Genomic DNA, 26,677 nt, shown 5'->3' on the forward strand with positions numbered 1-26,677 from the left:
GTGTGTCATCATGACTGAATGATATCCGATGGCTGACAATGACAAACGTCCTGACTTATTCAAACAGACACGGTCAGAACGATGCAGTTTAAATATTTTATTATTTGAACACATGTATTATTATTATTCACAGTGTCTGAAATGTCCTGCAGCCACCTACAGTATGATCATACTTCAGAATGAATGGGTGCGTGAGATTGAGCTTATCGTGAACTGCATTATCACCTTTCAGGCCCCAGATGGAAAATTCTGCTTTCATGATGTAGCGCCAACATCAGGACATGGCTCAAAGTGAACTATTCTTTAATCTGCTTATCATGGCGAGCTCTGAATAAACACAGAGGCGATCAATATTCGTTTATATTTTACTCCAAATAAAAAAAGGAAGTCTATATAGTTTTACTACCCATGGACACAACTTCTGCTATCTGTGTTTACTCTGTATGTGGTTTCCTGTAGTTCTAATGTATAACATTGTGCTCGAGGTGATGTTTTACACTTACATGTAGGGGAAGGGCAGGTACGTCCCGATCCCGGGGTAGATAAGGGCAAATGTTATCCAAATGGTATCAGCATGAACCTAAGCCAGATCCTTTGTTATGTCCACTGTCACACAGGTGTCATAAACACTTGTCTTGCAGCACTGTCAATAAATAATTGCCTAATTTACAACATAAATGGACATTCGATCCTTTTTTATCTGTCAGCTAAGAGGCAGTAATGCAGTTTACCTCCAGTCTATGTCTTAGATAGTCCATCATTAGTATTGTCCTGTGTTGACAGTCGTCACAAACACGTGCTACATGCTGTAAAGGCGACTGCAACACGTGTCACTGGGATACAGGAACGCTATTCTGGTTGATCCTGGCTTGACTGAGTACACCAGGCCTCGTCATGCTGCCCCTTTTACAAGCTAAACCCCCGCAATGCTCTCTGCTTGTGGAACCACCTCTTCTGGTTGCTATAGTAGCTAACAGTACTACTTGAAGTGTGTATTATTTAGGAAAATACTATCGGATTGGGATTTGGCATGGGCAGATATTTTGTATTACAATAGACTGAATTGGGGGCAAAAAATAAATGTAAAAATAACTGGGAAATCCTTCGGGATGGGCGTATATTTGAAAGAACACACATTAAATAATGTGTATTTGTATGTGTGTCTTCTTTTGAACAATCAAAAACTAACACTTTAGTAATACTATGTTTAAAATACACACTCCAAAGTAGAAGGCAAATGATCATTGACATACAAATTAGAAGAAACTAAACAAAATTGAATATAACAACAACTTTCTCCATGTCGGACCAATGGGCTGTGTCTATCTGCATGTCTGCATCATGGCTCCACATGGAAAAGAAATGCCAGAGAAACTGAAAAATCTGATTGTGAGACTGTACAAAAATCGAAAGGATACAGGAAGAGTGGTAGCCAAATAAAAATCCGTGGAAACACAGTTGCAGCAGTTATCAGGAGGTGCAGAACAAGGGATAGTACCACTAATCAGGGCTGCAGTGGGCATCCTCCTAAATGAAGGTTATCAGTGGCAATTAGAGTTTTTTGTAGCAGCTCAGATAGCACAAAGAAGATCACATAATGTCAACATTTATGGATGACGCCCAAGAAAATAACTCTTGGTTGGGTGTATATTTGAAAGAATACACAGTAAATCAAATAATGTGTATCAGTATGTGTGGCTGATGTATATTTAGGCTCTCTCTGAGGACAGTGTGTGCAGCACAGTGGTAAGGATTGACAGGAAGCCCTTCAGAGCTTTGTCATCTCTTGGCTGCTGCCTAAGAGTCACTTTTACAGCTTCCTGTCCTCCGTCAGCTGTTGCTTCCATTCCCTGTCTCGCCTGCTCGTCTTCAATGCCCTCCGCGCCGACTCCTCCATCAGCCGAGCCTTTATGTACTTCTGCTTTCTGAGGCTCCTCTCCGGTGTACAGCAGTTCCCCCAGTATGAGCGTGCTGTGGGGTGCGTCGTCCAAACAGGTGTGCGTGTACAGGTAAACCCTCCATGGAAGCGTCTGCGGCGGCGTGAAGGCCAACGTCTGGATGTTGACCAACTGCATGGCAGCCTGGAGGCTTTGCGGGGAGCAGCGAGGTATCGTCGGGCACCGGACACATTCTTCCATCCACACAAAATCCTCCTTCCCTGCCTCTTCTGCGGCACCACAAAACGAGAGGCAGTGTCACAACCAAGGCTTTAAAATGTCAGGAGACAATGGAAATGTCATCTGTGACTGTACTTCATGAAACAAGGAACATCTCAGCACTGCTTGTATCCTGTTTTCTGATCAAATCTACCTTAAAGAAAGGTTGATCATGGTAAGAAAACACTGGTAAGAGTGGACATTAAGGTATCGCAAAACAAAAAGTACATATAATTAATACAGGTCTTGAGATTTCCAATAATACTGAGATCCTCAAGTAAAAATATTTAAACCACACTGTAAAAATAATCAATTACAAGAAGGTCTACACTGAAATGGGTCTATAAGTAAAAGCATGTAAATATAATTAGCCCTCCTATTACCTTCCAATCTACTAACATCTTTTATCCTTAGGGTCAATTTGAGATCACTATAAAATCTCACTAATTGCTCTAAAATTGGAAAGAAATCTCTTTCTGGTGTTTTAATGGCTGTCTATTCTTTCTAAGTACATATTTTTGTTATCTATAACATTTGAAATGAAAAACAAGTTCTGTTATCAAGAACAGTAACATGTATTATATTAGGGGTCAATTTAAGTGCAGGAAAAACACTTTGTCCAGATTATTAACCCAACCCATCAGTTCTGACCAGTGTCCCTGTCTCTGCCTTGAAAAAGCATCCCAATGGCATGATGCTGCCACCACCATGCTTCACTATAAGGGCGGCAGCAGCAAGTGATGAACAGAGTTTGGCCCAAGAGTTCAGTTTTTGTCTCACTGGACTAGGGAATTTTCTTTCTAGTTTTCTCGGCGTGATTTATACGTAATTTAGCAAACTCTAAGCAAGCTGTTGTGTGTCTTTTGCTCAGAGTGACTTCCATTTGAGGAAGTCTTGTTGAGATGCTCATCCTTCTGGCAGGTGCTCCATGTCTATGAAAGCTTTCTGGGAGCACTGGGTCCCAGAAGTCAAAGCTTTTTCAATTTCAGAGTTACTGGAGCCACCGTGGGCCAGAGAGCATTTAAAACTCTGGGAAGTATTTTATACCTTTGCCTTGATCTGTGTCTCACCACAGTTTTATTGTGGAGGCCTACAGACAGTCCTTGCACTTCATGGCTTAGGGTTTGTCCTTATATGCAGTAAAAATTCTACAATCTTAAAAACTCAGGTGAAATTCACTGAAGTTCTGGACATATATCAAGTTGAATTTTTCACTGAATACATTTGCATTTGCTTGTCATTATTGGGAATTGATGAAATCAAATGAAACACAATAAAAACGCATTAAGAGAAAGAATACTTCCTGAGGTGAACGTCTATCTGAAGTTTCAGTTCATAAGAACGCATCACAGTTGATTAAGCCTTCATATGTTTCATTCAAAAATCTTAATTTTTATAGTGCCCACTAGGTAAAGCTGTCAAATAAATGCAGAGCAGTTAACAGAACTTCATGTTTTTACTTAAATACAGTGCTTGGGTGAGTGTACTCCACTAGAGGAAATTTCATACCATCTTTTTCAGCAGGCCTACGAGCTCTTGTCAACCACAAGTCCTGCCCAATGAAGGGGAAGCTCCTGGAGAGAGAGAATCTCTGGGATGTGTTGTTTACAATATAGCCTTTTTCCATTTCATTACCTTGTTCAGCATGCAGAGCCAGTTGCTGTAGCCACAGGCGCTCAAACTCCTCTGGGCTGAGGGCTGGGAAGAGGGACAAGCTGAGGGGGGCGGCAACGCTGGAAGCCAGAATATCAGCGGAGGAGTCTGAACACCGACCATCACCGTCTGAGCATGGAGAGGACAAAGAGGAGGGGAGGATGTAGTGAAAAGTGAATGCAGGGGAAATAAGAGAAGGAAGAAAAAGATGCAGCAACAGGGAGCCGAATAGTGAAGTAGGAGGGAGAAAGGGAGTTAGGATGAGTGCCAGGGGAAGAGATTTGTGATTTAAAAATGGGCCTGCATTCCCAGAAATGAACCCTAACTTCGAGAACCCAAAGATTTGTCAGTCTCTGACCAAAACAGCACAACTTGGTATGTAAGCTTGATGCATTAGGATCTGTTTAAAGTGGCATGTAGATATTTGTGACCGTCAGTAACCTTCATGACCAAGGCTGCTGACTTTGTCCAGAAAGTCCAGTGACGGAGCTCACATTCAAAGCTCTTATAATGGCTTTATATCATTTCCCATATCTATATCTTGAAGCAATGAGATTACAGAAGAGTTTTTATTGAACTATACTGGGGACATGCCACAAAGCAGACCTGAGCTCAGTTTGAAGAGTCATAGCGAAGGCTCAGAATATTTTCTACTGCATGTCGAGGGAAGAGGTGGTGCCATCCAAATACTCCGGTCCAATTATGGTAATACCTCTTTTGGCTTGAGTACAAGACTTTACTGTTTCTGTAGCTGCCATTCCTCTAATGCTGTTCCTCATTCCATTAGGGGAAGACATTCTGTTCCCACAACGAAACTGCAGGTCAAAAAAAGCAGGTTATGAAAACCAGAAACACAAGCAGCTGACAGCCTCCGAATCAGGGAAATTCACTGTTAAACAAGCTTGTTTCTGCAGATTAATTCGCTATGGAAATGTATTTCAAAATACCTGTTAGAGCACAATGAAGATTAGTGGTGAAGTGTGTGTCACTGAGAATTTACAGTATTGACACACAATGTACATGCTATACGTACGATGTGCTGCATCACAATACAGTAAAATGCTGCCTCAGGACATTTAAATTCAAGTACAGTATAAAACAGATGTAAGCAGAACCCTCAAAAAGTGCATTATTTCTAAGGTGATGAGAGAAGTTCTTCTTAACAATCAAAAACTAATACTTTAGTAATGCTATATTGAAAATACACGCTGCAAAGTTGAAGGCAAATGATCACTGACACACAAATTAGAAAAAATGTGATCTCTGAAACACAATGCTTATAAAATGACCCATGAACATCAGACATTTCTCCACGTTGGACCTATGGGCTGTGTCTATCTGCATGTCTGCATTATGGCTACATGTGGAAAAGAAATGCCAGAGAATCTGAAAAATTTGATTGTGAGACTCTACAAAGATGGAAAAGGATACAGGAAGAGTGGTAGCCAAATAAAAATCAGTGAAAACACAGTTGCAGCTGTTATCAGGAGGTACAGAATGAAGGCTAGCAGCACTAACCAGGGCTGCAGTGGGCGTCCTTACAACAGGCAGTACACTACTTTGACTTCAGCAAGTGGCCCAGACTTGGCACGGAGATTGTCAATGGCAATAAGAGTTTCTGTGGCAGCTCACATAGTGCAAAGAACATCGCATAATGTCCACATCTATGGATGACAGCCAAGAAAATAACTCTTGCTCAATCTTCATCACAAAACTAAAAGATAAAACTTATCAAAAGAACATTAAAAGAAGCCTGATGAATATTGGAAGGACATTCTTTGGTCAGAACAGACCCAGATAAATTTGTCAGGTTCAGATGGAGCCCAGCATGTTTAGTGTGAACCTGGTCAGGACTACTACGGCGCATGCATAGTCCTGATAGAGAAGCACAGAGGTGGAGGTGTGATAATATGGAGCTGCATAATTGCTAAAGGAAGCACTGAAAGTTGGCTACAGTCGACTCAGCTATCAATCACAGATGCAGAGAGAGTTTTCTTCCTGAAGGGGGCTTGTACAGCAGTGGCTCAGCTGTTTTTAAAGCTACCGTCACTGTTTCAGTCTGTTTAGAGCACCACTAGAAGCAGGAGTTATACTACTGTGATGAAATTAAACTTCATCTTTGTGGTAGTTGAAACTGAAAAATTTGAAAGACAAATTTTGTGAGACTTCGATTAATTTGCTGAAAAGGTAAACAACATGGGGCATTTAATTGCTTGCCACTGACTAAATACGCAACAGAAAGATTCTAATGTCATCACTTACCTGAATGAACCTTCTCAATGCGGCTACAGTCTAGTGTGTTGGAGAGGTCAGCGTTTGGCTTTGGGTCAAACATGGTGTGTTCAGGGCTTCCCCTGCTGACCGACTCCGTCTCTATGGAGCCCTGCCTCAGAGGCTCCAGGGTGTTAAAGCTGCGCGCCCATTGGCTGACGGGCTCAGCGGGGCGGCCAATCAAAACACCCAGGGAAGGGTCCGACCTCCGACCCTGAAGGACCTTTCGTGTCTCCTCTATCCCACAATGCAACAGTCGGTAGTAGAGGAGCGCCTGGTCCCGAACACACATGTCCGTCTCCTCCTCTGGAAAATAAAACAGCACTAACAGTTATCTCTTTTTAGTTTAATCTCTCTGATAAACAAGAAAAGCACTCAGACACCACAGTACAGAAAAAAATTGTGGCAGAAATCACGGCAACATAGAATGTAGCCATTTAGTATAGATGTACCCACAAACAAAATGACCTTGCGCTGTGCACAGGCGTGTGTTATGCATGTGTACATTATGTACGGATACCAAATTGCGTGACCTATACATGTAGCGGGTGGCAGGAATTGATGAGACTCAGAAACACCCCCACAATTTATTCAATTGTTCCTTGTATCATTTCTGATGGGTAAGTCCCGATAAGTCCACAGCGGTCGATTTGTAGCAGGATCGCAACATGTGATCGTCAACAGGCAGCTGACGTAGTGTTCACTTGTTGTCATAGTTACAGTGATGCTGTGTCACTATCTGGCAATGGATCTGGCGTGGATCCAGACTATAAGCTGCATCACTGCCAAAATCTAACCAGTTGGTCGTTGTCTCATTTTTGACCTTCCCTGAAAGTTTCATCCAAATCTGTTAGTCCATTTTTGAGTAATGTTGCTAACAGAGACAGACAGACAAACAAACAGACGGACAAATGTACGCCGATCGTCACAGAACTCTGCTGTTCCTTGGCAGCGTAACAAACACACACCTATGCAGTAGTGCAGCAGTCTTCCAAGCATGTCCTGAGTCTCAGCAGGTCGGCATAGAAACAGTCTCATGGTGGCTGTTAGCAGCTCCATCTTGACTCCTAGAGAGGCTTCACTCCTCACTCCATCGATGAACACTTCCAGAGTGTAGGGGGCGCTGGAGACTCGCTCGCCGTATACGCCCAGCAGCCACAGCAAAGCCTGCCTGCCCTAGTGGAGGATCAGGGAATATATGGAACGTTTAGGTCCCTAATTGCAAATTAAAATGCCTAGCTTGACCCCAATTAGCATACTAGTGGATCCTTCAGGAACCAGTTCAGGCTAGTCAAAGCTACGCAGAACATTTCCATGATCATTACAACAAACTAACATGGAATGTGTATTGCTACAATTCTACAGTTTCATTTAGCAGACACTTCTATCCAAAGTAACGTACATCTGAGAGTCGATACAACACAAGCAAGGATCTAGTCAGGAGAAAACAACCTGGATAAGATCCATAAAACAAGTTCAAGTATGATAATAGGACCGTGGTGTCTACAAGCAGTGCAGACGTAATAGGATTTTTTTATGCTTTATTTTTTTGAAGTCTGTCAAGTGTAAAGGTGTTCAGTGAAGAGCTTTTTTCAAAAAATCTTTTCTTAAAGACTGAGAGAGACTCTGCAGATCGAACAGAGTTTGGTAACTTGTTCCACCACCGGGGAACCACAGAGGAGAAGAGTCTAGCTATGGGCCGGCCCTGATGTGGTGGTTGAACCTTTTGTTGGTCGAGCGTAGTGAGCGGGAAAGAGTGTAGACCTGAATGAGAGAGTTCAGGTAGGTATTGCTGCAGTTAATGCATCGAAGTAATAAAAAAGAACGAAAAACACTTTTCATCTGGGGTTCTTGAATCGCTCACGAAAGAACAACAAGTTTTGACAAAGTTCAACAAATTTTGGAGAATTTTATCCAGTCTGTCAGGTTTGGGTACTTCTTAGATCCGCTAGATCCTATACTTGTCACTAAAATGAGTGAGTACATCTTTTACTCTGGTTTTTATTGCAAATGACTTTATAGAGCTTTACTCGAACCTGTAGGAGCTCCTTAGGCTTCTAAAAGTGCCCTCTGAGGTAATCCCACAACAGTGCAAATATGACAAAATAAAAAGGTGTGGCCAGGAAGAAGAAAATGTATCAAATTCTGTAATGTCCATTGTAGTTGTGGTTAAATCAGGATCAAACTTGCTATAAACTGTCTCTATATGTGACAGTCTAGTGCACTCATGGACGCCCTTTGAGTGGAAAATAATGAGCACCAAGTGAAAGTGAGAAAATGTGATAAAATGTCTTCAAATGATGATTTCTGACATGCTACTGTTCTGTATGGTGTCATTTGGGTGCCCCTAAGTCTAACATACTGAGGTGCAGAAATGGTTGCCCTTTCTGTTCGATAAAACACAATTAGTGCCCTCTATGTTGCCCCTGCATGAGAGAAAATGATGCTATTAAGAATGCCCTTTCGCTGAACAAAAAACATGATGAAGCAGTCTATAAAGTCACTATATGCTAAGAAAAGTACTGCAAAGTGTTCATCCAGTGAAAAGCATGAGATACTGAGCCCTAAGGTGCCCTTATGATGTAACATACTGACCACCACAGCAAAAATCAATGTCGTCTATATAAGTTGACCATTAGGAAAACAAGTCCAGCCAATTGTAATATATGTAGACTGTTTTCTAAGTTGTCTTACTATGATATTTACTATGCTGCTCTACCTTGCAGTGATGTTGAGCTGGACTGCATTATAGTTAGAGCTGCTTCTAACCCTAACCATAACCCTAACCCATGAACATATGATGAATAACAAAAATGTAAACACGGCATGCATATGGTTTTATTTTCTGATTTGGAGAAAAGGTTAAATATCTTGTATCTATTGTTGTGGTTACAAAAAGTTCAATTTAGCTTGATGCTTGATTCTCTGAATGTCCGACAACATGACCCTGTCCCCTACAACATCTGTCAACTTCACCAAGTCCAGGAACAGCTCAGCTTGGGCTGTAGCAATGCACTTAAATGTCCATAAGTCCACCACTGTTGTCCAAGAAATACAATGCCTGTCCAAAAAAAAGTCGCACACTCTAATATTTCATTGGACCGCCTTTAGCTTTGAGTACGGCACACATTCGTCGTGGCATCATTTCGATAAGCTTCTGCAATGTCACAGCATTTATTTCCGTCCAGAGTTAGATTAATTTTCTGCCAAGATTTTATATTGATGATGGGAGAGTCGGACTGCTGCACAAAGTCTTGTCCAGAACATTCCAAAGATTCTCAGTGGGGCTGAGGTCTGGACTCTGTGGAGGACAATCCATGTGTGGAAATGATATCTCATGCTCCCTGATCCACTCATTCACAATGTGAACCCCATGAATGTTCCCGTGCCATCAGGGAAGAAAAACTCCATTGATGGAAAGACCTGCTATTTTTTAGTATACGTAGGTAGTCAGCTGACCTCATTCTTTGGGAACATAATGTTGCTGAACCTGACCAACCCCAGATCATAACTCTAACCCCCACAGGCTGGTAGGCACTAGCCATGATGAGGGCATCACTTCATCTGCCTCTCTTCTTACCCTGATGCCCCCATCACTTTGGACAGAGGAAATCTAGACTCATCACACCACATGACCGACCACATTTGTTCCTCAAAGATGATGGTTCACCACTATCCTTCAGGTTTTAATAATGCATTGGACAGTTCTTAACCTGATTTTAGTAGTTTCAGAAATCTCCGTAGTTGATGCAGGCCAATAATTTGACTCTTCTGAGACAGATTAACATCCTTTCCATAACCACAGGGTATGTCTTCCAAGATGGTTGCTTAGGAAATGAGAAGCTCCTCACTGCATCAGCTCGGGTTAAATAAGTTGTTGCAGCTGAAACATATTCATCACTGCAGTAATTATTCAACGGAAGGCTCTTACCTATTTGCTTAGTAAAATCCATGTGGCGACTTTTTGTTTTTGACAGGCAGTGTAGTTCAAGACAGTATGATACAAGAGACAATCTGCTACAAGATTCTCTGGATGTCCTACAACATGATCTTGTCCCCTAAAATGTCTGTCAACTTCACCAAGTCCAGGAACAGCTTAGTTTGGGCTGTAGCAATGCACTTAATTGCTCATAAGTCCACCATTTGCTGTCTAAGATATAATTTCAGACAGTATGATACAACAGACAATCTGCTACATGACTCGCTGGATGTCCGACAGCATGACCCTATCCGCTAAAATGTCTGTCAACTTCACCAAGTCCTCCAGGAGCAGCTCAGTTTGGGACTTAAATGTTAAAACTCAGCCATCTGTCATCTGAAAAATAGTTTTAGACAGTATGGTACAACAGAAAGTCTACCACGTGATGCTCTGGATGCACGACAATGTGTTCCCACCCCTCAAAATGTCTGTCAATTTCTCCAAATCCCTCAGGAAGAGTGAAAAAAACATCCCACAAGCAGCACCTACTTAACTTAACTCTCTACATTTCAGATTTAGCCAGGAGACACAATCGCTACGATAGTAAGAAACACATCAAACTGAAATAAACTGGAATGATCCTTTAAATCATCCCACCCTGACAGGTGCCACATTGTTCTCAGAAGGGTCACCTGAGTAAAGACAACATATAAAGTCAGGAGAAGAGACATTCACAGGCAAATCAACTGGGTATGTTAAAGCTCCAATAACTGACACCACAAGATGATATATTGTCTTACAGGAATCTGGTGGAGGCAAAGCATTGAAATTTAAGTAACTATATATTATCGTGTACTCCATCTACTTATAATTCTGAGGTGTGTGTACTCTTGCACTACTGTCAACTACTACTCCATTTTTTTGACAGCAGATAATGCTCTTTGTACTCCTTTCCATTGACGCAACAGAGGCAATAATTACATTTTGATGACTATACTTTCACTGGGGTAACTCTAACCTGCAATGTGATATTTTTATATTCAGGTCAGTGTAAAAGATTAACAGACATATTTTAGTGTGGTTTCCTGGATCTGCATCACAAAAGTCACCAAGTTGCAAACCAAATACAAAGCTGGGTTTCCACATGCAAATAAAGGCATGGCATGGCAGCAGTGGAGGGAAGAGTGTTTGATTTTTAGTTTTCTGGAAGACAGCTTCTTTATTTATAGCTAGCAGTAATTGGTTTATTCATCGACATTAAAGTTTTTACTACAGTCCTTTAGTAATCAAGTAATTATGTACATGTATACATGTCGAGTTTGGAAAGATTAAAGCAAAACAAAAGAACAAAAGCATGCAGAGGCATGTTATCACATGTTTAAAAAAAAGGCCGGAGGTAGAAACAATAGGAGTAGACAGTGTGTAGGAATATTCCCATGCCGTCAGACAAAAAAACTCTTTCTAAAATGACATAAAGTGTGGCAAGAGCAGTTGGAATAGCAGGAGCCTTTGGTAAAAAGCAGGGAGGAGTGCAGGTGCTGTTTAGCTTTGATCAAAGTAGAGCTCGACAACCAGGTTTCATCCCTTATTGTGTTGTATCTTTTATTCTTCACTATTTTATGGTTCTTTTTCCAGAATCGTCTTGTGGTCGCTGTGTAAATGTGACTGATAAAGAAATATGACTTTGGCAGATGGAATTTTCTCCATAAAACTTGTGATGACTAAAATAAATCTTTCAAAACAGTCATACAAGGTTCCATTACTCATTACAGAAGTTGGCTGAGCAGATGTGTATTTTCAGGGCCTTTAACCTTGACCTTATACAATAAACAAATCAGTCTAAAGAATGCTGATGATACTTTACCAAGCAACAAGGTGATTGCAGGTGTTTTTATCGTAACGTAGCAGATTTGCTACCTTGCTAAGTCTGTGACTAGTTTAAGACATGCAAAGTGTGTGCAGGTGTGACGGCGCCATCATCTGACCTGACTGTCCTGCAGCGTCTCCTCGCAGCCCTCAAGAGCAAAGCAAACGGTGTCGCTGCACTGGGGACACACCCAGACCAGATCACGCATCGTCTGCACCACCGCTGAGGAAAAAAGAGAGAGGGTTGTTGTGGAGGAAGATGCGGTGGAAAACCACAGTAGATGCAACTGCAGAGTATTCCAGAGTTGGAGGACATTTAGAATTCAAAATTTTTGAACGTAAACCTTCTCTTTTACAATTTTCTGCTCCATATTCATCAATAATAGGTAATAAAGTATCAAAGGCTTGATTGGCTCAGCTCACACATCAATGGTACCATTTTTATTCCATGTTTTCTGTGTTGTTTGCTAACCCTACTCTAATCACAGTAACAGGGTTGCTAATCCATGCTAATGTGATCTTTTTCTCAGCAGTAGAAGCTAGATATTTAGCTGCTGTTACTGCTGACCAAGAGGACAAACTGACTGATGGAAAACAGTCCAAAGAATTAGTCTGATCCTGATAATATGAGGTAGAAGGAGACATTCAATCAAGGCTGACAGTGTTATGAAAATATGAAAAATAGAAGAGAGGACATAGCTTTGCTCTACACATTCTTTAGGAAAACTGTTTGATGATGTTAGTTCCAGTGTTTCATGTGATTCACTGTTTTCTTCTACCAGCTACAAAGGTTATGCTAATAGGGTTGTTGAAGGACACACGTTCCATGCATAATAATTACTATTTAAAATATTACGTTGATTAAAAAAATGTTCCCACAATTACAAGATACATCAATGAAAAAATAATAGCAAATAAAGGAGATTTTTAAAGTTATTTTTTTTGGCCTTTTATCAGCTTTATTGGACAGGTGCAGTGAGAGAGAGACAGGAAACAGGAGAAGAGTCAGGGGAAGACATGCAGCAAAGGGCCGCGAGCGGGAATCGAACCCGGGCCAGCTGCGTCGGGGACCAGCCCTGTACATGGGTCGCCTGCTCAACGCGTTGAGCTATACGAGCGCCCGCAAATAAAGGAGATTTGAATTTCATTTTAAGAGTTTTATTTGAGATTCAACTTGGTCATCAGGGGGTTGGGACAAGAGAAAAATGGTATTTTAGGGGGAACTCCAGACTTATTTGGTATTTTAAGAATATTTTCAAACATTCTTTTCTCCTAGTTGTTTTAGATTTGGTCTCAGGACAAGAACATTTACACAACTACTGCATATTTTAGTATTTTGTACATGAATTATTTGAATTTTGATGGGTGGGACATAACATTTCCTCCAATTCTGGAATTACCCTGTGACAGAATGACACAGCTACATTTGAATACATATTTGTGGGAGCTGTAGGACTGAGCTTTACCAGAAGTAATGTGATCTTGTTTGAGGCCGAGCAGTCCGGTGAGGATCTCTAGACATCTGTCACTGTAGCTGCGTCCAATTCGACCTGCAGCAAATCAAACAGACTGATAAAACAAAACAAAACTCAACAGTTTGATTCTAATCACAGGAAGTCTAACACCTCCACATTGCTGGGTGATGACATTTCAAAACCTACATATCTTCTGCAGACTTACTGCATCGTACACTCACGTCCTGCCCTTAAACAATCTAATTAGAGGATCTTCATGCTCTGAACCGCAAAGCACACCAGGGGGTTTGAAAAGAACATTGTGTTTTTTAAAAATTACATCATTTGTCAGGTAAGAATCTTTGGATTTTCAATTTTCCAACAGTCCTCTAACTAAATCACTTAATTCACATCTCAGTTAAAAACTAGCCAAAAATAAACCATTTAGTCTCACAAGATTCTGTTTAAAAAAAAAAAAAAAAGAAGAAGTTTCTGCACTCCTCAGAGCAACCAAGAAGCCATTAGTCAGTCAGCTGCAACCAAGTGGCATTTGAAAAAAAAATTCTCTGAATATCTGACTGATCTGAGTCAAGTATGGAAACAAAATAAAAATGGAAACAGCACAATATCTATAGTACGTACAGTCACCTTTTCCCCAGTATTGGGAACACATGTGGACACTTGGAAAATGTTTAGCATATTGATTTCAATTTTTTCTCTAAATTTCTGCAAAACAAGTAAAGAAAGAAATTTAGTTTTCATTTCTTTATGATTTCTTACATTACAAGTGTGTCATGATGCACTTATTTCCCCCAACTTCTAGTCATGGTTGTGCTGAGGTGCAGGACTTGATATTACAGTGAAAATGAGCTCACAGAAACTATAAAATCCCCAGAAACTGCTTAAGGTTTAAAAGGTTATAGTACCAGAATTTGTCAAAGGCGAGGACACTATTGTTTTCCTTACCACCCTCTAGTTACTGATCAACAAGTGTGATGAAAATTATGTTGACCTTTGCATTACAGGGAGGTTGAAAAGAGAATAAAGTGTGGAGTGAACAGAGGCACTAGTCATAATACACCTGAGCTAAAGGAACACAGTGTCCAATAAAAGTTTAAGGAGTAAAACCTACCTATTAGTATGAGTAAAATGTGATTTTTCTAAAGGTGCATGTTAGAATAAGAGTGTGTTATTATGAGCTGGCTAAAAATACAAGCTGTAAAATGATAACTGTCTGACAACACTGGTAATGTTTAACCAACTGCCTCACAGGCCACCAGGTTTATTTACTTTCTAGAGCTATTGCCGCTAACTCTGAACTAATTCAGCTCACCAAATATTCTGCTGTTGGCTGCAATGGTGAACACAAATACCTTCATGCACCCCCAGCAACCAAGGAACGGTAGATCCAGTGGATTACTGTTATTATCTATAACTGTCATCGCAGCAGTCGTTAGCATGTTGTGCAGCTAATGTGGCTAATGTTACCTTTAGCTTTGATGATATGCTCACAGGGCGAAGGACACTCAGAGATGCTAGAAACATCAATTTGTAAGCAATGAACAAAGACTGAGTGGGTTACAGTGTTTTAATGTGCTTCAGTTCAACCAAAACTGAGCTGCTGTTCACATCTGCTACCTTCTCTCCTGCTCTCTGTGCTCATGCATACTATATGTTAACACAGTTAAATCCCCAACAAAGCTATTGTCATTTACATATTTTTCTGTTTCTGTTGCCAAACAACAGAACAAGCATAGAATAGAGACTAAAACAAAGCTTATCAATTAGCAGTCGAGTCATTTCTAACCACACTTGAGTTAAAAACGACTGTGCTGAGAATTTGGCAATATTTATATGTTAATGATCAATCAGACAGGAAGTTAAAAGCAGTAACAAGTCCTGATGTGACACACCCGTCACAGACGCAGAGAAAGTCTTCTTCCTGAAAGGGAAGCAGCTCATTTAAAGCAACAGACACTAAAACAGCCAATTTAGAACAGGATTGAAACTGAGAGTCATGGTGAAAAGAATCACCTGTGCTTGATTTTGAGCTGAAAACATTTTGGGAACATGTGAGACTTTCATTAATTTGCTGAGGAGGGGCTCAATATGGAACTTTAACAAACACTTAGATCTATTTTGCACTACATTATAGTGCAATATACACTACCAGTCAAAAGTTTGGACACACCTTCTCATTCCATGCTTTTAATTTATTTATATTATTTTCTACATTGTAGATTAATACTAAAGATTAACACTTTTTTGTTTACACCATAATTCATATTTATTCTTTTACAGTTTTGATGTCTTCAGCATCAATCTACAATGTACAAAACAATTAAATAAAAACCACAGAATGAGAAGTCCAAACTTTTGACCTGCTTATAAATGGAAGTGTAAAGTGTCACTAATTAGAGACACAAGATACAAGACAGTGTCTGCAGGTAATCATATTATACTGCCACATAATGGTGCGAGTATGTTTACCTATAGCTGTGATTGCTGCCTGTGCAGTCTCAGCGTTGACGTCCGTGCAGTATCCCTTCAACTCATCCAGTAACATCGCTACGTTCTCATCATTTACCAGTTCCACCAGCACCTGCAAACACAACAGCACAAGCTTTAGCACTGTCAAAATATTGGACTGTTGCTGCTACATCTGGGCAGAAACTACAGAGGTACTTTAGCGATTTAGCACGATTTAAGTACTAAAAAGCGCCACCAGTTGGTGAATATTGAGAGAGTCAATTAATCAGTTGATGTCACCATTATGTGAACAAAAAAACTACTTTGGTGCAATCGGGGAGAGAACAGGTTTGGATTTGGGGTAAAAATGTTACTTTGGTACCAAACTGATGCTAAAATTTAGAAAAATGAAGTCAAGAGCAGATGCTGTAACAGATCTGCTGATATTTGTGCAAAAAACACATTTAATGTTTGATGAAATTACCCAAAAAAGCTACATTTATACAGTGTCAGCAAGGACCTCAAGCGAAAAGGAGGGAACACTTTAAAATTATTGAGACAGAAATACAGATCTTTGCACAAAATTCACAGTTTCAGTTGTTGACTTTAGATTTCTTTTTGTATAAATCCGATATTGAGGACCTCAGGTATGCCTCTCAAGTCTTTGCAGATGATGCGCTTCTGTTACTTCTGACCTTCAGCTGGTACTGGGGAGGTCTGAGTGTGAAGCAGCTGGGATGAAAGTCAAGATCGCCAAGTCTGAGACCACGATTCTCTGCTGGAAAGCCAGAAATTGCTCCTCTGGGTTGGGAGTCAGTTGCTGTTCCAAGTGTAGTTTAAGAATCTCAGCATGTTGTTCACAATATCAGTGAAATGCAACTGACGGTCAAATTTGTGCTCCTTCAGCAGCAAAGGTAACTGAGTCAGAAGGCTAAGCATTCAATCTATTAGTCATTCCTAACTGCACCTATGATTGTGAGGTTTAGGTGGTGATTACAACAATGACGTGACGAAGACAAGCAGCCAAAAAGCGTTTCTTCTACAGGATACAGAATCGCTGCTTCTCTGGAGGAGAATGATTCAATTGGCACCTTATATTGGAGATTTTCCAGGGATGTTTATCCAGATAGAAACCCAGAATGGATGGATGGATGAATGGATGACAAATGGATGGATGGATGGATGGCTGGATGATGGATGATTGGATGACAGATGGAAGGATGAGGAAAGATGGATGGATGGAAGAGGATGGATAGATGATGGATGGATGGAAGAAGATGGATGGAAGATAGATGATGCACTGATGGATGGATGGATGGATGGATGGATGGATGGATGATGGATGATGGATGGATGGATGGACGGATAGATGGATGGATGGATGATAGATGGATGATTGGATGACAGATGGATGGATGGATGGATGATGGATGGATGGAAGAGGATGGATGGAAGATAGATGATGGATGGATGGATGGATGGACAGATGGATGGATGATAGATGATGGATGGATGATAGATGATGGATGGATGATAGATGGATGGATGGATGGGAGAGGATGGACAGATGATGGATGGATGGATGGATGAATGGAAGAGGATGGATGATAGATGGATGGAAGTAAATTATTCAATAAAAATGAAGGACTGGCTTTAACCACATTCTGTAAAAAAACAATCAACTTTTCAGCTGAACTGCAAACAAATAGTATGTAGTCACAGTTTTCCAGTATTTGTCACACAGAGGAACCTGGAAAAATGTTGTACATGTTGATTACAGTTCTTGTTTTTAATTTCTGTAATTTATTTTACAGAAAAATCCCATTTTTGTTTTTCATTTTTATTATTTATGGCATTATAATTTAGTTTTACTGCACAGAAGACATTTTTGAACAGGTGCACGCTGACATGTTCAGTCTGGGAAACAGGGACGTTCACGCCACTGTTTGTTTACAAGAACAAAAACATGCAACACTGAATCAAACTGGTCTCACCTGCATCTTCCGTTGCTTGATGTAGGCCGGCTCGGCGTAGCCACAGAAGAAGCGTTTGTAGTGCGCCCCCATCAGGCCAGGGATGGAACGCAACAAAAGCTTCAAAAAGACAAAAGCACATGTTTTTTATTTCACAAAATGTTTCCATGCACATATTTCACGAGATTTCCACTGAACTAATGAACTAATTAAAGACAGTAGTGCAGAAAATACCGCTGTGTTAATTCACACAACAATTAGAATAAATAGCAAGAATTTAATTTAAAATAAACATATATGCAGTACGTGTTTGCGGGCTGCAAGAACAAAGGAGTATTAGATAAACATGTTGAAAGCTTTGAGTTGCTTGGAAATATCTGGAAACATTTTTACATTTGTTTTCATTTGCCTTTCAATAACAGCTACTGCAACACACGCACACATATATATGTATATATATATATATACACACACATACTACCGTTCAAACGTTTGGGGTCACTCAGACAATTTCATGTTTTCCATGAAAACTGACACTTGTGCTAACATAACTGCACAAAGGTTTTCTAATCATCAATCAGCCTTTCAACACCATTAGCTAACACAATGTAGCATTAGAACACAGGAGTGATGGTTGCTGGAAATGTTCCTCTGTACCTCTATGGAGATATTCTATTAAAAATCAGCTGTTTCCAGCTAGAATAGTCATTTACCACATTAACAATGTCTACACTGGATTTCTGATTCATTTAATGTTATCTTCATTGAAAAAAAAATGCTTCTCTTTCAAAAATTAGGACACTGCTAAGTGACCCCAAACTTTTGAACGGTAGCGTATATATATTACATATATATTAGAGCATTAATACATTTACACTGTTCATACAGTTTACACTATTTATGTCTACCTGTATACTTATCTATTTTATATCTACATATTTATATATTAGTGTGTATATAGCATTCTTTCTATACTATTTATACTGAAACATTCTGTTTATAATGCATTTTACTGCTGCTTTTGCACTTCTGTTCAGATGCTAAACTGCTTTTCGCTGTCTTAGTATTGTACTCTGTACAATGACAATAAAGTTGAATCTCATCTAAAAACAATATGTTATAAATACATACTATATATAAAGTGAATCATCAGACTTTTAACAAATATATTCTGAGTGGTGCCTTTGTCAGATTGGAGAACAGAATGCTTGTATGCTACACTAATCTTCATTTGTTATGTGTGTACATATAAAACGGGGCATTTGGTCAGAAAATACATTCAGACAGTCAAAGTTTTTGTGCCGTTTTTATACCAAAATATTGCTCCTAAGTTGTGAGGATTTTCTTTCACATATGCGAGAGCAATCTGAACATCTTTGGAAAATAACTTTGCGATTTGAGCTTTTGACAGACAGACAGACAGACAGACAGACAGACAGACAGACAGACAGACAGACAGACAGACAGACAGACAGACAGACAGACAGACAGATAGATAGATAAGGGTTAGGTCAGGTTAGTAACATTAACATTGAAGGTTAGTATATACTCTGAAAATCTTGCTGTACAATACTATAAAAAACACTTCTAATTTTAAAATCTATAGAATACTAAATGCAATTACAATTCAATATACAGTATTTACACATTTCAAGGCATGGTGAGAAAATGTTGAACATGTTGATTACAGTTTTTTTCAATTTCTATTATTTATTTTACAGAGAAACTTCAATTTTGTCTTTTCATTTTTGTGATTTACAGCATTGTAATTTAGTTTTATTGTGCAGAAGACAGAAGACATTTTTTAGTTGTGAGGATTTTCTGTCACATATGCGACAGCAATCTGAATGTCTTTGGAAAAAAAACTTGATGTTGTTTGGAAAGCTTTAGTTCTTTCCCCAGAGCCACAACTGAACTGAATTACAGTTTGCACTGTCATCCCCTACCCACCAGCCTACAAACATACAACCATTGTCAGGTGCATTATCCTCCTGTTCATTGTACAGGAAAAAGCCTTGAGTGAGTAATGTGATGTACCCACGCTTCTATACTGTCACCTTGATACTGGGATTATTCCCACTAACCTGTATGTGGCAGAGGGCAGTAAACCTCATCTCTCTGGATCCGCTCCCACATGCAGCCAGCAGCGGTCCACGAACTCGCTCGAGGGCGGCCAGACTGACGGCAGGCTGGCCGGAGCAGAGGCTGAGGAAGAGGCTGAGGGTGGCGGCCATGATGGGCGGATGTGGGCTGACCAGGGAGGCATCCAGCAGGGACAGGATGTCGAAGAGCTCGTCCTCCGACTGGGGCCTGTAGCGCTGGAGGACCCTCAGCACCTGGCACTGACCCCAGATGTCGCACTCCTTCAGCCTTGGCAGGACAAACACGCAGATATTAACGCAACAGTATGACTCCGTCTGCTAAACGCTGCTGCACACCTGTGTAAGACAACAACACTGAAAAACCTTCAGCGAACACGGTTGTTGGTTAGAAATAAATAAATAATATCTGCTGCTCCTGTCACATTTTCTGCTCACTGTGGGCTCATTTTTCTCTTCAATATAAGGTCCTGCACCTCTATAGAAACAGCACAACCACAGCTTGGAGTGTTTTTGGCAGTAGGGCACATTTATAATGACACAAATTACAAAACGAAAACTGTGTCGAAAAATTACAAAAGGAAAACTTAAATTTTTTTTGATTATGTATTTTACAAAAATAGGGGGTAAAAACTCGAATCAATTGCACACAGCTGTTACCAACCACAGCCTGCGGTTCAGCCGAAAAGTCTCTCAACCTTTGTCACGTGATTGTTGTTGAGCTACTAATGGCTTAGCATTTGCAAACGGGAAAGCAGAATGTTTCATTTTTCAGTGTCTTTTGTGCAGTATTCTAAGCATAATGTCATATATCATAAACAAGAAAAGCACTCAGAGAGGGCAGCACTCTGCCAAGGCTGCTCAGTCATTGTATCATTTCTGACGGATGAAATCTTGAAAAAATTTGTGGCAGAAATCACGACAACATAGAATGTGTCCATTTAATATAGATGTACCTACAAACAAAATGACCTTACACTGAGCACAGGCATGTGTTATGCATGTGTACGTTATGTACGGATACCGAATCACATGACCTAAATATGTAGCGGGCAGCAGGAATCTATGTGACTCAGAAACACCCCCACAATTTAATCAATTGTTCCTTGTATCATTTCCAATGGATAAGTCCTGATAAGTCCAGAGCAGTGGATTTGTAGTAGGATCACAATCATGTGATCATCAGCAGGCAGCTGACGTAGTGTTCACTTGTTGTCATAGTTACAGTGACACCGTGCCGCTATCTTGCAATGAAGTAGAAATCTTTAACAAATCCGTGGATCCAGACTATAAGCTGCATCACTGCCAAAATCTAATCACTTGGTCCTTGTGTCATTTCTGACCTTTTTTTCTTTTGTTGATTGAGTTAGTGTTGTCTGTTTTTAATTGTTGCAATTTTAATGTTTCTCAGGCTGGTGTCTTGGCCAGGCTTCCCTTGAAAAAGAGGTTGTATCTCAACAGGACTGACCTGGTTAAACAGAGGCTAAATAAAATAATAATTAAAAAAAAAAAACAAGTGGTACTAATACTGGAAAAAATGTAGTGATTCCACACGATGTAAATATTTTACTATTTACATTTGGAAGTTGCTTTAAGTTGTCTCCTCGCTGCTCTGTGTAAACACAACCTGCATTTCATCCCAGTTAAGCCAAAAAGTGATAAAGTTATTGAATTTTTGTCCCGTGACTGTTGGTCACAGCAGAGTCACTTCTAGCTTCTTAGTTGCGCCGAGGAAAGCAGAATTTTTAGTTTTTAACAGATTTTGTTTAGAGTTGACAATTCTTTTTTGACAAGTTTTTAAATGAGGCATGTAGAATAAAGTGATTTTGAGATAAAAAATATCACAATTTAAGCACAGATTTGGCTAAATCTCCGAGTGGAATTCACACATGATTACATCAGGGACCATCAGAAAGGTAAAAGTCCAGTGCTTCTTTCTGTGTTTACAGTGTCTTGCTCTGGTAAATGGTGTCATTTTGTCAGTTTTTTTTAAAGATAGCATTCCTTTCAAACCCGCCGGTTGGTTTCAGGGTTTTATGGTTAATCCTTCATGTCACTTTGGCCTCTACTTGCATATTGCTATTGGACAAATTGTTTGCGGAGTCCGTGGCTGATTCGTTGAGCCGAAAACCAACAATACATGTATCTACAACGAAATACTGTGTGGGCATCCAAAGCCTGACATACACGGAGCTCCGTGTTGTTCAAAGACTATCAGCTACGGTGGGTACGGAAAGTATTTAGACCCCCTTAAGTTTTTTACTCTTTGCTATATTGCAGTTATTTGCTAAAATTCTTTGTTAATTTTTTGTCCTCAATGTACACACAGCACCCATACTGACAGAAAAACACAGAATTGCAGACATATTTGCAGATTTATTAAAAAAGAAAAATGGAAATATCACATGGCCATAAGTATTCCGACCCTTTGCTCAGTATAGAGTAGAAGCACCCTTTGGAGCTAGTACAGGTATCAGTCTTCTTGGGAACAATGCAACAAGTTGTTCACACCTGGATTTGGGGATCCTCTGCCATTCTTCCTTGCAGATCCTCTCCAGTTCTTGGATGATGAACGTTGGTGGACAGCCATTTTCAGATCTCTCCAGAGATGCTCAATTGGGTTTAAGTCAGGGCTCTGGCTGGGCCAGTCAAGAACAGTCACGGAATGGTTCCCATAACCACTTCTTCATTATTTTAGCCGTGTGCTTTGGGTCATTGTCTTGTTGGAAGGCACTTGGGAAAAGGTTTCATCCAGGATATCTCTGCACTTGGCCACATTCATCTTTCCTTCAACTGTAACCAGTCGTCCTCTCCCCTGCAGCTTAAAAACACCCCCACAGCATGATGCTGCCACCACCATGCTTCACTGTTGGGATTGCATTGAGTAGGTGATGAGCAGGGCCTGGTTTTCTCCACACATACTGCTTAGAATTAAGGCCAAAAGGTTCCATCTTGGTCTCGTCAGACCAGAGACTCCTATTTCTCATGGTCTAGGAGTCCTTCATGTGTTTTTTGGCAAATTCTATGCAGGATTTTATATGTCTTGCACTGAGGAGAGGCTTCCGTCGGGCCACTCTGCCATAAAGGCCTGACTGGTGGAGGGCTGCAGTGATAGTTGACTTTCTAGAACTTTCTCCCATCTCCCTGCTGCATCTCTGGAGCTCATCCACAGTGATCTTTGGGTTCTTCTTTGCCTCTCTCACTAAGGCTCCTTTCCCTCGATTGTTCAGTTTTGTTGGACGGCCAGGTCTAGGAAGAGTTCTGGTCGCCCCAAACGTCTTCCATTTAAGGATTAAGGAGGCCGCTGTGATCCTAGGAACCTTAAGTGCAGCAGAAACTCTTTAGTGACCTTGGCCAGATCTGTGCCTCGCCACAATTCTGTCTCTGAGCTCCTTGGGCAGTTCCTTCGACCTCATGATTCTCATTTGCTCTGACATGCACTGTGAGCTGTCAGGTCTTATATAGACAGGTGTGTGCCTTTCCTAATCAAGTCCAATCAGTTTAATTAAACACAGCTGGACTCCAATGAAGAAGTAGAACCATCTCAAGGATGATCGGAAGAAATGGACAGCACAGAGTGTCAGAGCAGAGGGTCTGAATACTTATGGTCATGTGATATTTCAGTTGTTCTTTTTTAATAAATCTGCAACAATGTCTTCAATCCTGTGTTTTTCTGTCAATATGTGGTGTTGTGTGTATATTAATGAGGGAAAAAATTAACTTGAGTGATTTTTGCAAATGGGTGCAATATAACAAAGAGTGAAAAATTTAAGGAGGTCTGAATATTTTCACGGTACCTGGACTGTTTCACTGTCCGACACATTCTTTCATCTCCATGACGCTCAAACTGCAATTAATTTTGATTCAGACCCATCTGCGTCTGGAATTATTCAGTACGACACCAAATGTAGATTAATCTGCTGCTGAAAATAGCCCCTAACAAATGCACCGTTTCCTCCTGTTCGAGCACGTGTGATTAATCTACAGTCAGCAGGTGTTTTAGGAAATTACAGATTTCAAGATTAGCAATAAATGCGCTCTGAACTACAGACAGAGTAAAGATAATAATAATAAAACATAAGATACCGCCAACCTTATCCCTTAATAGAATACTTCAGCATTTCGGGAAATATTTAGTGGCTTCGTCTTCATGATGCAAAGCCGGTTCTCATATCTGCCCATTGAGCTGCTTCTGCCAGTGATGCTTAGAGAGAAATCTATCAGGAAGCAATTTGCCGGAGCTCATTTGATTAGCTGTGTAGATGAAGGGTTGATGGTTACACACAGACAGACAGACAGGCTCAGTGCTGCGCATTAGGGCTTCTGTCAGACACGGAATGAATACAAATAACTAGAAAGAAACAAGACATTATTCTTCTGTGAAAAAAAAAGTTTGAAATGCACTTACTGAGTAAAGAAAAACAAGAACAAGTGGCAGAATTTTACTTGATCTAGTCCTTTTCAGAGTAACTCTCTGGTCCCCAAAATTCAGCAGCAGATTTGTAGGGCTGGACCCAAATATCCGAATATTCAGTCCCGAAGGTGGTATCCGGATATTAATTTTGAGATCCGAATGACGACACGACAGCTACATATACAGACAAACAATCACATTCATGTCTACGGACAGTTTGGAGTTACCAGTTAACCTCAGCATGTTCTTGGACTGTGGGAGGAAGCTGGTGAACCTGGAGAAAACCCACGCATGTACAGGGAGAACATGCAAACTCCATGCAGAAAAATCCCAGGAAAGCTGGGACGTGAACCAGGGATCTTCTAGCTGCAAGGTGAAAGTGCTAACCACCAAGCCAATGTGCAGCCCTATTTTAATCTACACGTCTAATTTAAAAATTCACCAAAAATAAACCATTTGCGCTAAATACATCCTGTCAAAAATGAAAAATTTTGCACTCCTCTGCACAAATGTGAAGCCATTAGTGGCTCAACAGCAACCAACAGTTATGTGGCAAAGATTCAGGGGCTTTTCAGCTGATCTGCAGGCAGTGTTTACACAGAGCAGATATGAGACATGTATGGAAACAAATTCTATCCATTTTCTTCTGCTTATCTGGGGCCGGGTCGCTGAGGCAGCAGATGAAGCAGGTCATTCCAGGCGTCCCTTAACCCGGCAATGCTTTCCAGTTCTTCCTGGGGGATCCCGAGGTGTTCCCAGGCCAGATGAGATACATAATCCCTCCAGCGAGTTCTGGGTGTGCCTTGGGGTCTCCTCCCAGGCAGATGTGTTCAGAAAACCTCCAAAGGAAGTCTCCCTGGAGGATCTGAATCAGATGTCCAAACCACCTAAACTGGTTCCTTTAGAGGTGAAGGATCAGCAGCTCTACTCTGAGCTCCCTCTGGATGTCTGAGCTTCTCCCCCTATCTCTAAGGCTGAGTCCAGACACCCTACAGAGGAAGCTCATTTCAGCCGCTTGTATCCGCAATCTCACTACTCAGAGCTCATGACCATAGATGAGGAAACAAATTAAAATGTTAAATATCTATAGTATGTAGAGCCATTACTTTATTTCCAGTGTTGGTAACAGCACTTGGAAAAATGTTGTCTAATTTTTTAACCACTTTTGTAAAATAAATAATCAAATAAACTCAAGGTTTTTTTGTTAGAATTTGTAGCTTTATATCTACCCCACTGCAAAAAAGACACATTTTTGAGTTCTCTCAGCTTCTAGTCATACTTGTGCTGTTTCCTTAGAGATGCAGGAGATTATATTGCAGTGAAAAATGAGTCCGCAGTGACTGAAAAATGCCACAGGAGTAAAAATCGCCCATAAACTCCTCGGGGTTAAATCAGGATAAAATAGAACGCATTTCCATTCATTTCACTCCTCCTCTCTACCCACAACACTATGCTTACAACAGCTCAAAACATCAAAAATTCAACCTTATCACACAACCAAACCACGTGTAAACTTGCTGGTTTTGTCAGGTTTCATTCAGCTGCAGATGATCTAACTCTGGACCCACCTGTTGAGGAGGTGATGGGTGATGGGTTTGTTGATAGCGACTCCTCCTTCGTCCTTCAGGATCTCCTCCAGAGCTCGGAGGCAGTTCACCATCACCACCGGGTCCGGGTCCCTCAGCAGGCTGTAGAGCTCGTTCACCACCGCGGCGTCTGGAAGAACCGGAAACAGGAGGTTTGTGTCGATGGACATGTGGAGGGAAAAGAAATTTTATTCTTCAGTTGGAATCTGAGCCTATTGCAAAAGGCAGCATTTAGCAAAGCAGTTCTTTATTGAACCCCTTTATTCTTTTGTAGCATGAGCGGTGACCAGCAAGAAAAACATTCCATATGGACTATTTGTTTCTGTGATAAAACAATATAATGCAAGTTTAACTGCGGTTTATAGGCCCCATATGGTGAAAATACATTTTTATTGTGTTTTGTGGTTGGTCTAAACTTGGAGGCGTAAAGTTGTTTTTTTGTTGTTGTTGTTGTTGTTATTTCTATTCTTTATTTTACCAGGTAAGATCAGTTGAGAACAATTTCTCATTTACAATGATGACCTGGCAAGAGGCCCCAGCAGGAAGAAAGATAACAAATAAACAAAAACATACACAAAAATGGCACACAAGTGTTTAAACAAAGATTAAAAACACCCTAAATTAATGCTAGAAATTCAATGAAAACATTCAGCATGTGCAGTGGTCAGCTAGGGTCTGCTGCAGCTTCTGTTTAGAAACGTAAGGTGATGGAAGAGATGGCAGTTTCTGAGAATTTTGGAGGGAATTCCAATCGATCGCTGCAGCAAAGCGAAAGGAATTCTGGCCAAAGACAGTGCGAACCGTGGGGACAGAAAGT

The 26,677-nt window shown here is 40.6% G+C and overlaps 1 protein-coding gene across 2 annotated transcripts in view; it reads right to left on the minus strand.

The window, feature by feature from the left end:
* Window positions 1-82: 82 nt before the first annotated feature.
* The window catches only part of ap4b1 (adaptor related protein complex 4 subunit beta 1), a 31,897-nt gene continuing 5,302 nt past the window's right edge, over window positions 83-26,677 (minus strand). The window contains exons 5-14 of one of the 2 annotated variants that reach the window (XM_023290475.3): window positions 25,843-25,990; window positions 19,846-20,131; window positions 17,783-17,881; window positions 15,810-15,921; window positions 13,332-13,415; window positions 11,985-12,088; window positions 7,049-7,256; window positions 6,072-6,386; window positions 3,792-3,938; window positions 83-2,167 (exon numbers count right to left, since the gene is read on the minus strand). In XM_023290475.3, the coding sequence (XP_023146243.2) occupies window positions 1,710-2,167; window positions 3,792-3,938; window positions 6,072-6,386; window positions 7,049-7,256; window positions 11,985-12,088; window positions 13,332-13,415; window positions 15,810-15,921; window positions 17,783-17,881; window positions 19,846-20,131; window positions 25,843-25,990 (1,961 nt within the window). In that variant the 3' untranslated portion in view covers window positions 83-1,709. Of the gene's footprint in view, window positions 2,168-3,665; window positions 3,939-6,071; window positions 6,387-7,048; window positions 7,257-11,984; window positions 12,089-13,331; window positions 13,416-15,809; window positions 15,922-17,782; window positions 17,882-19,845; window positions 20,132-25,842; window positions 25,991-26,677 lie in introns of both variants that reach the window. The other variant, XM_055012763.1, reaches the window with a different exon arrangement.

This window comes from Amphiprion ocellaris, chromosome 8, assembly GCF_022539595.1.
Source record: "Amphiprion ocellaris isolate individual 3 ecotype Okinawa chromosome 8, ASM2253959v1, whole genome shotgun sequence".
Taxonomy (NCBI): Eukaryota; Metazoa; Chordata; class Actinopteri; family Pomacentridae; genus Amphiprion; species Amphiprion ocellaris.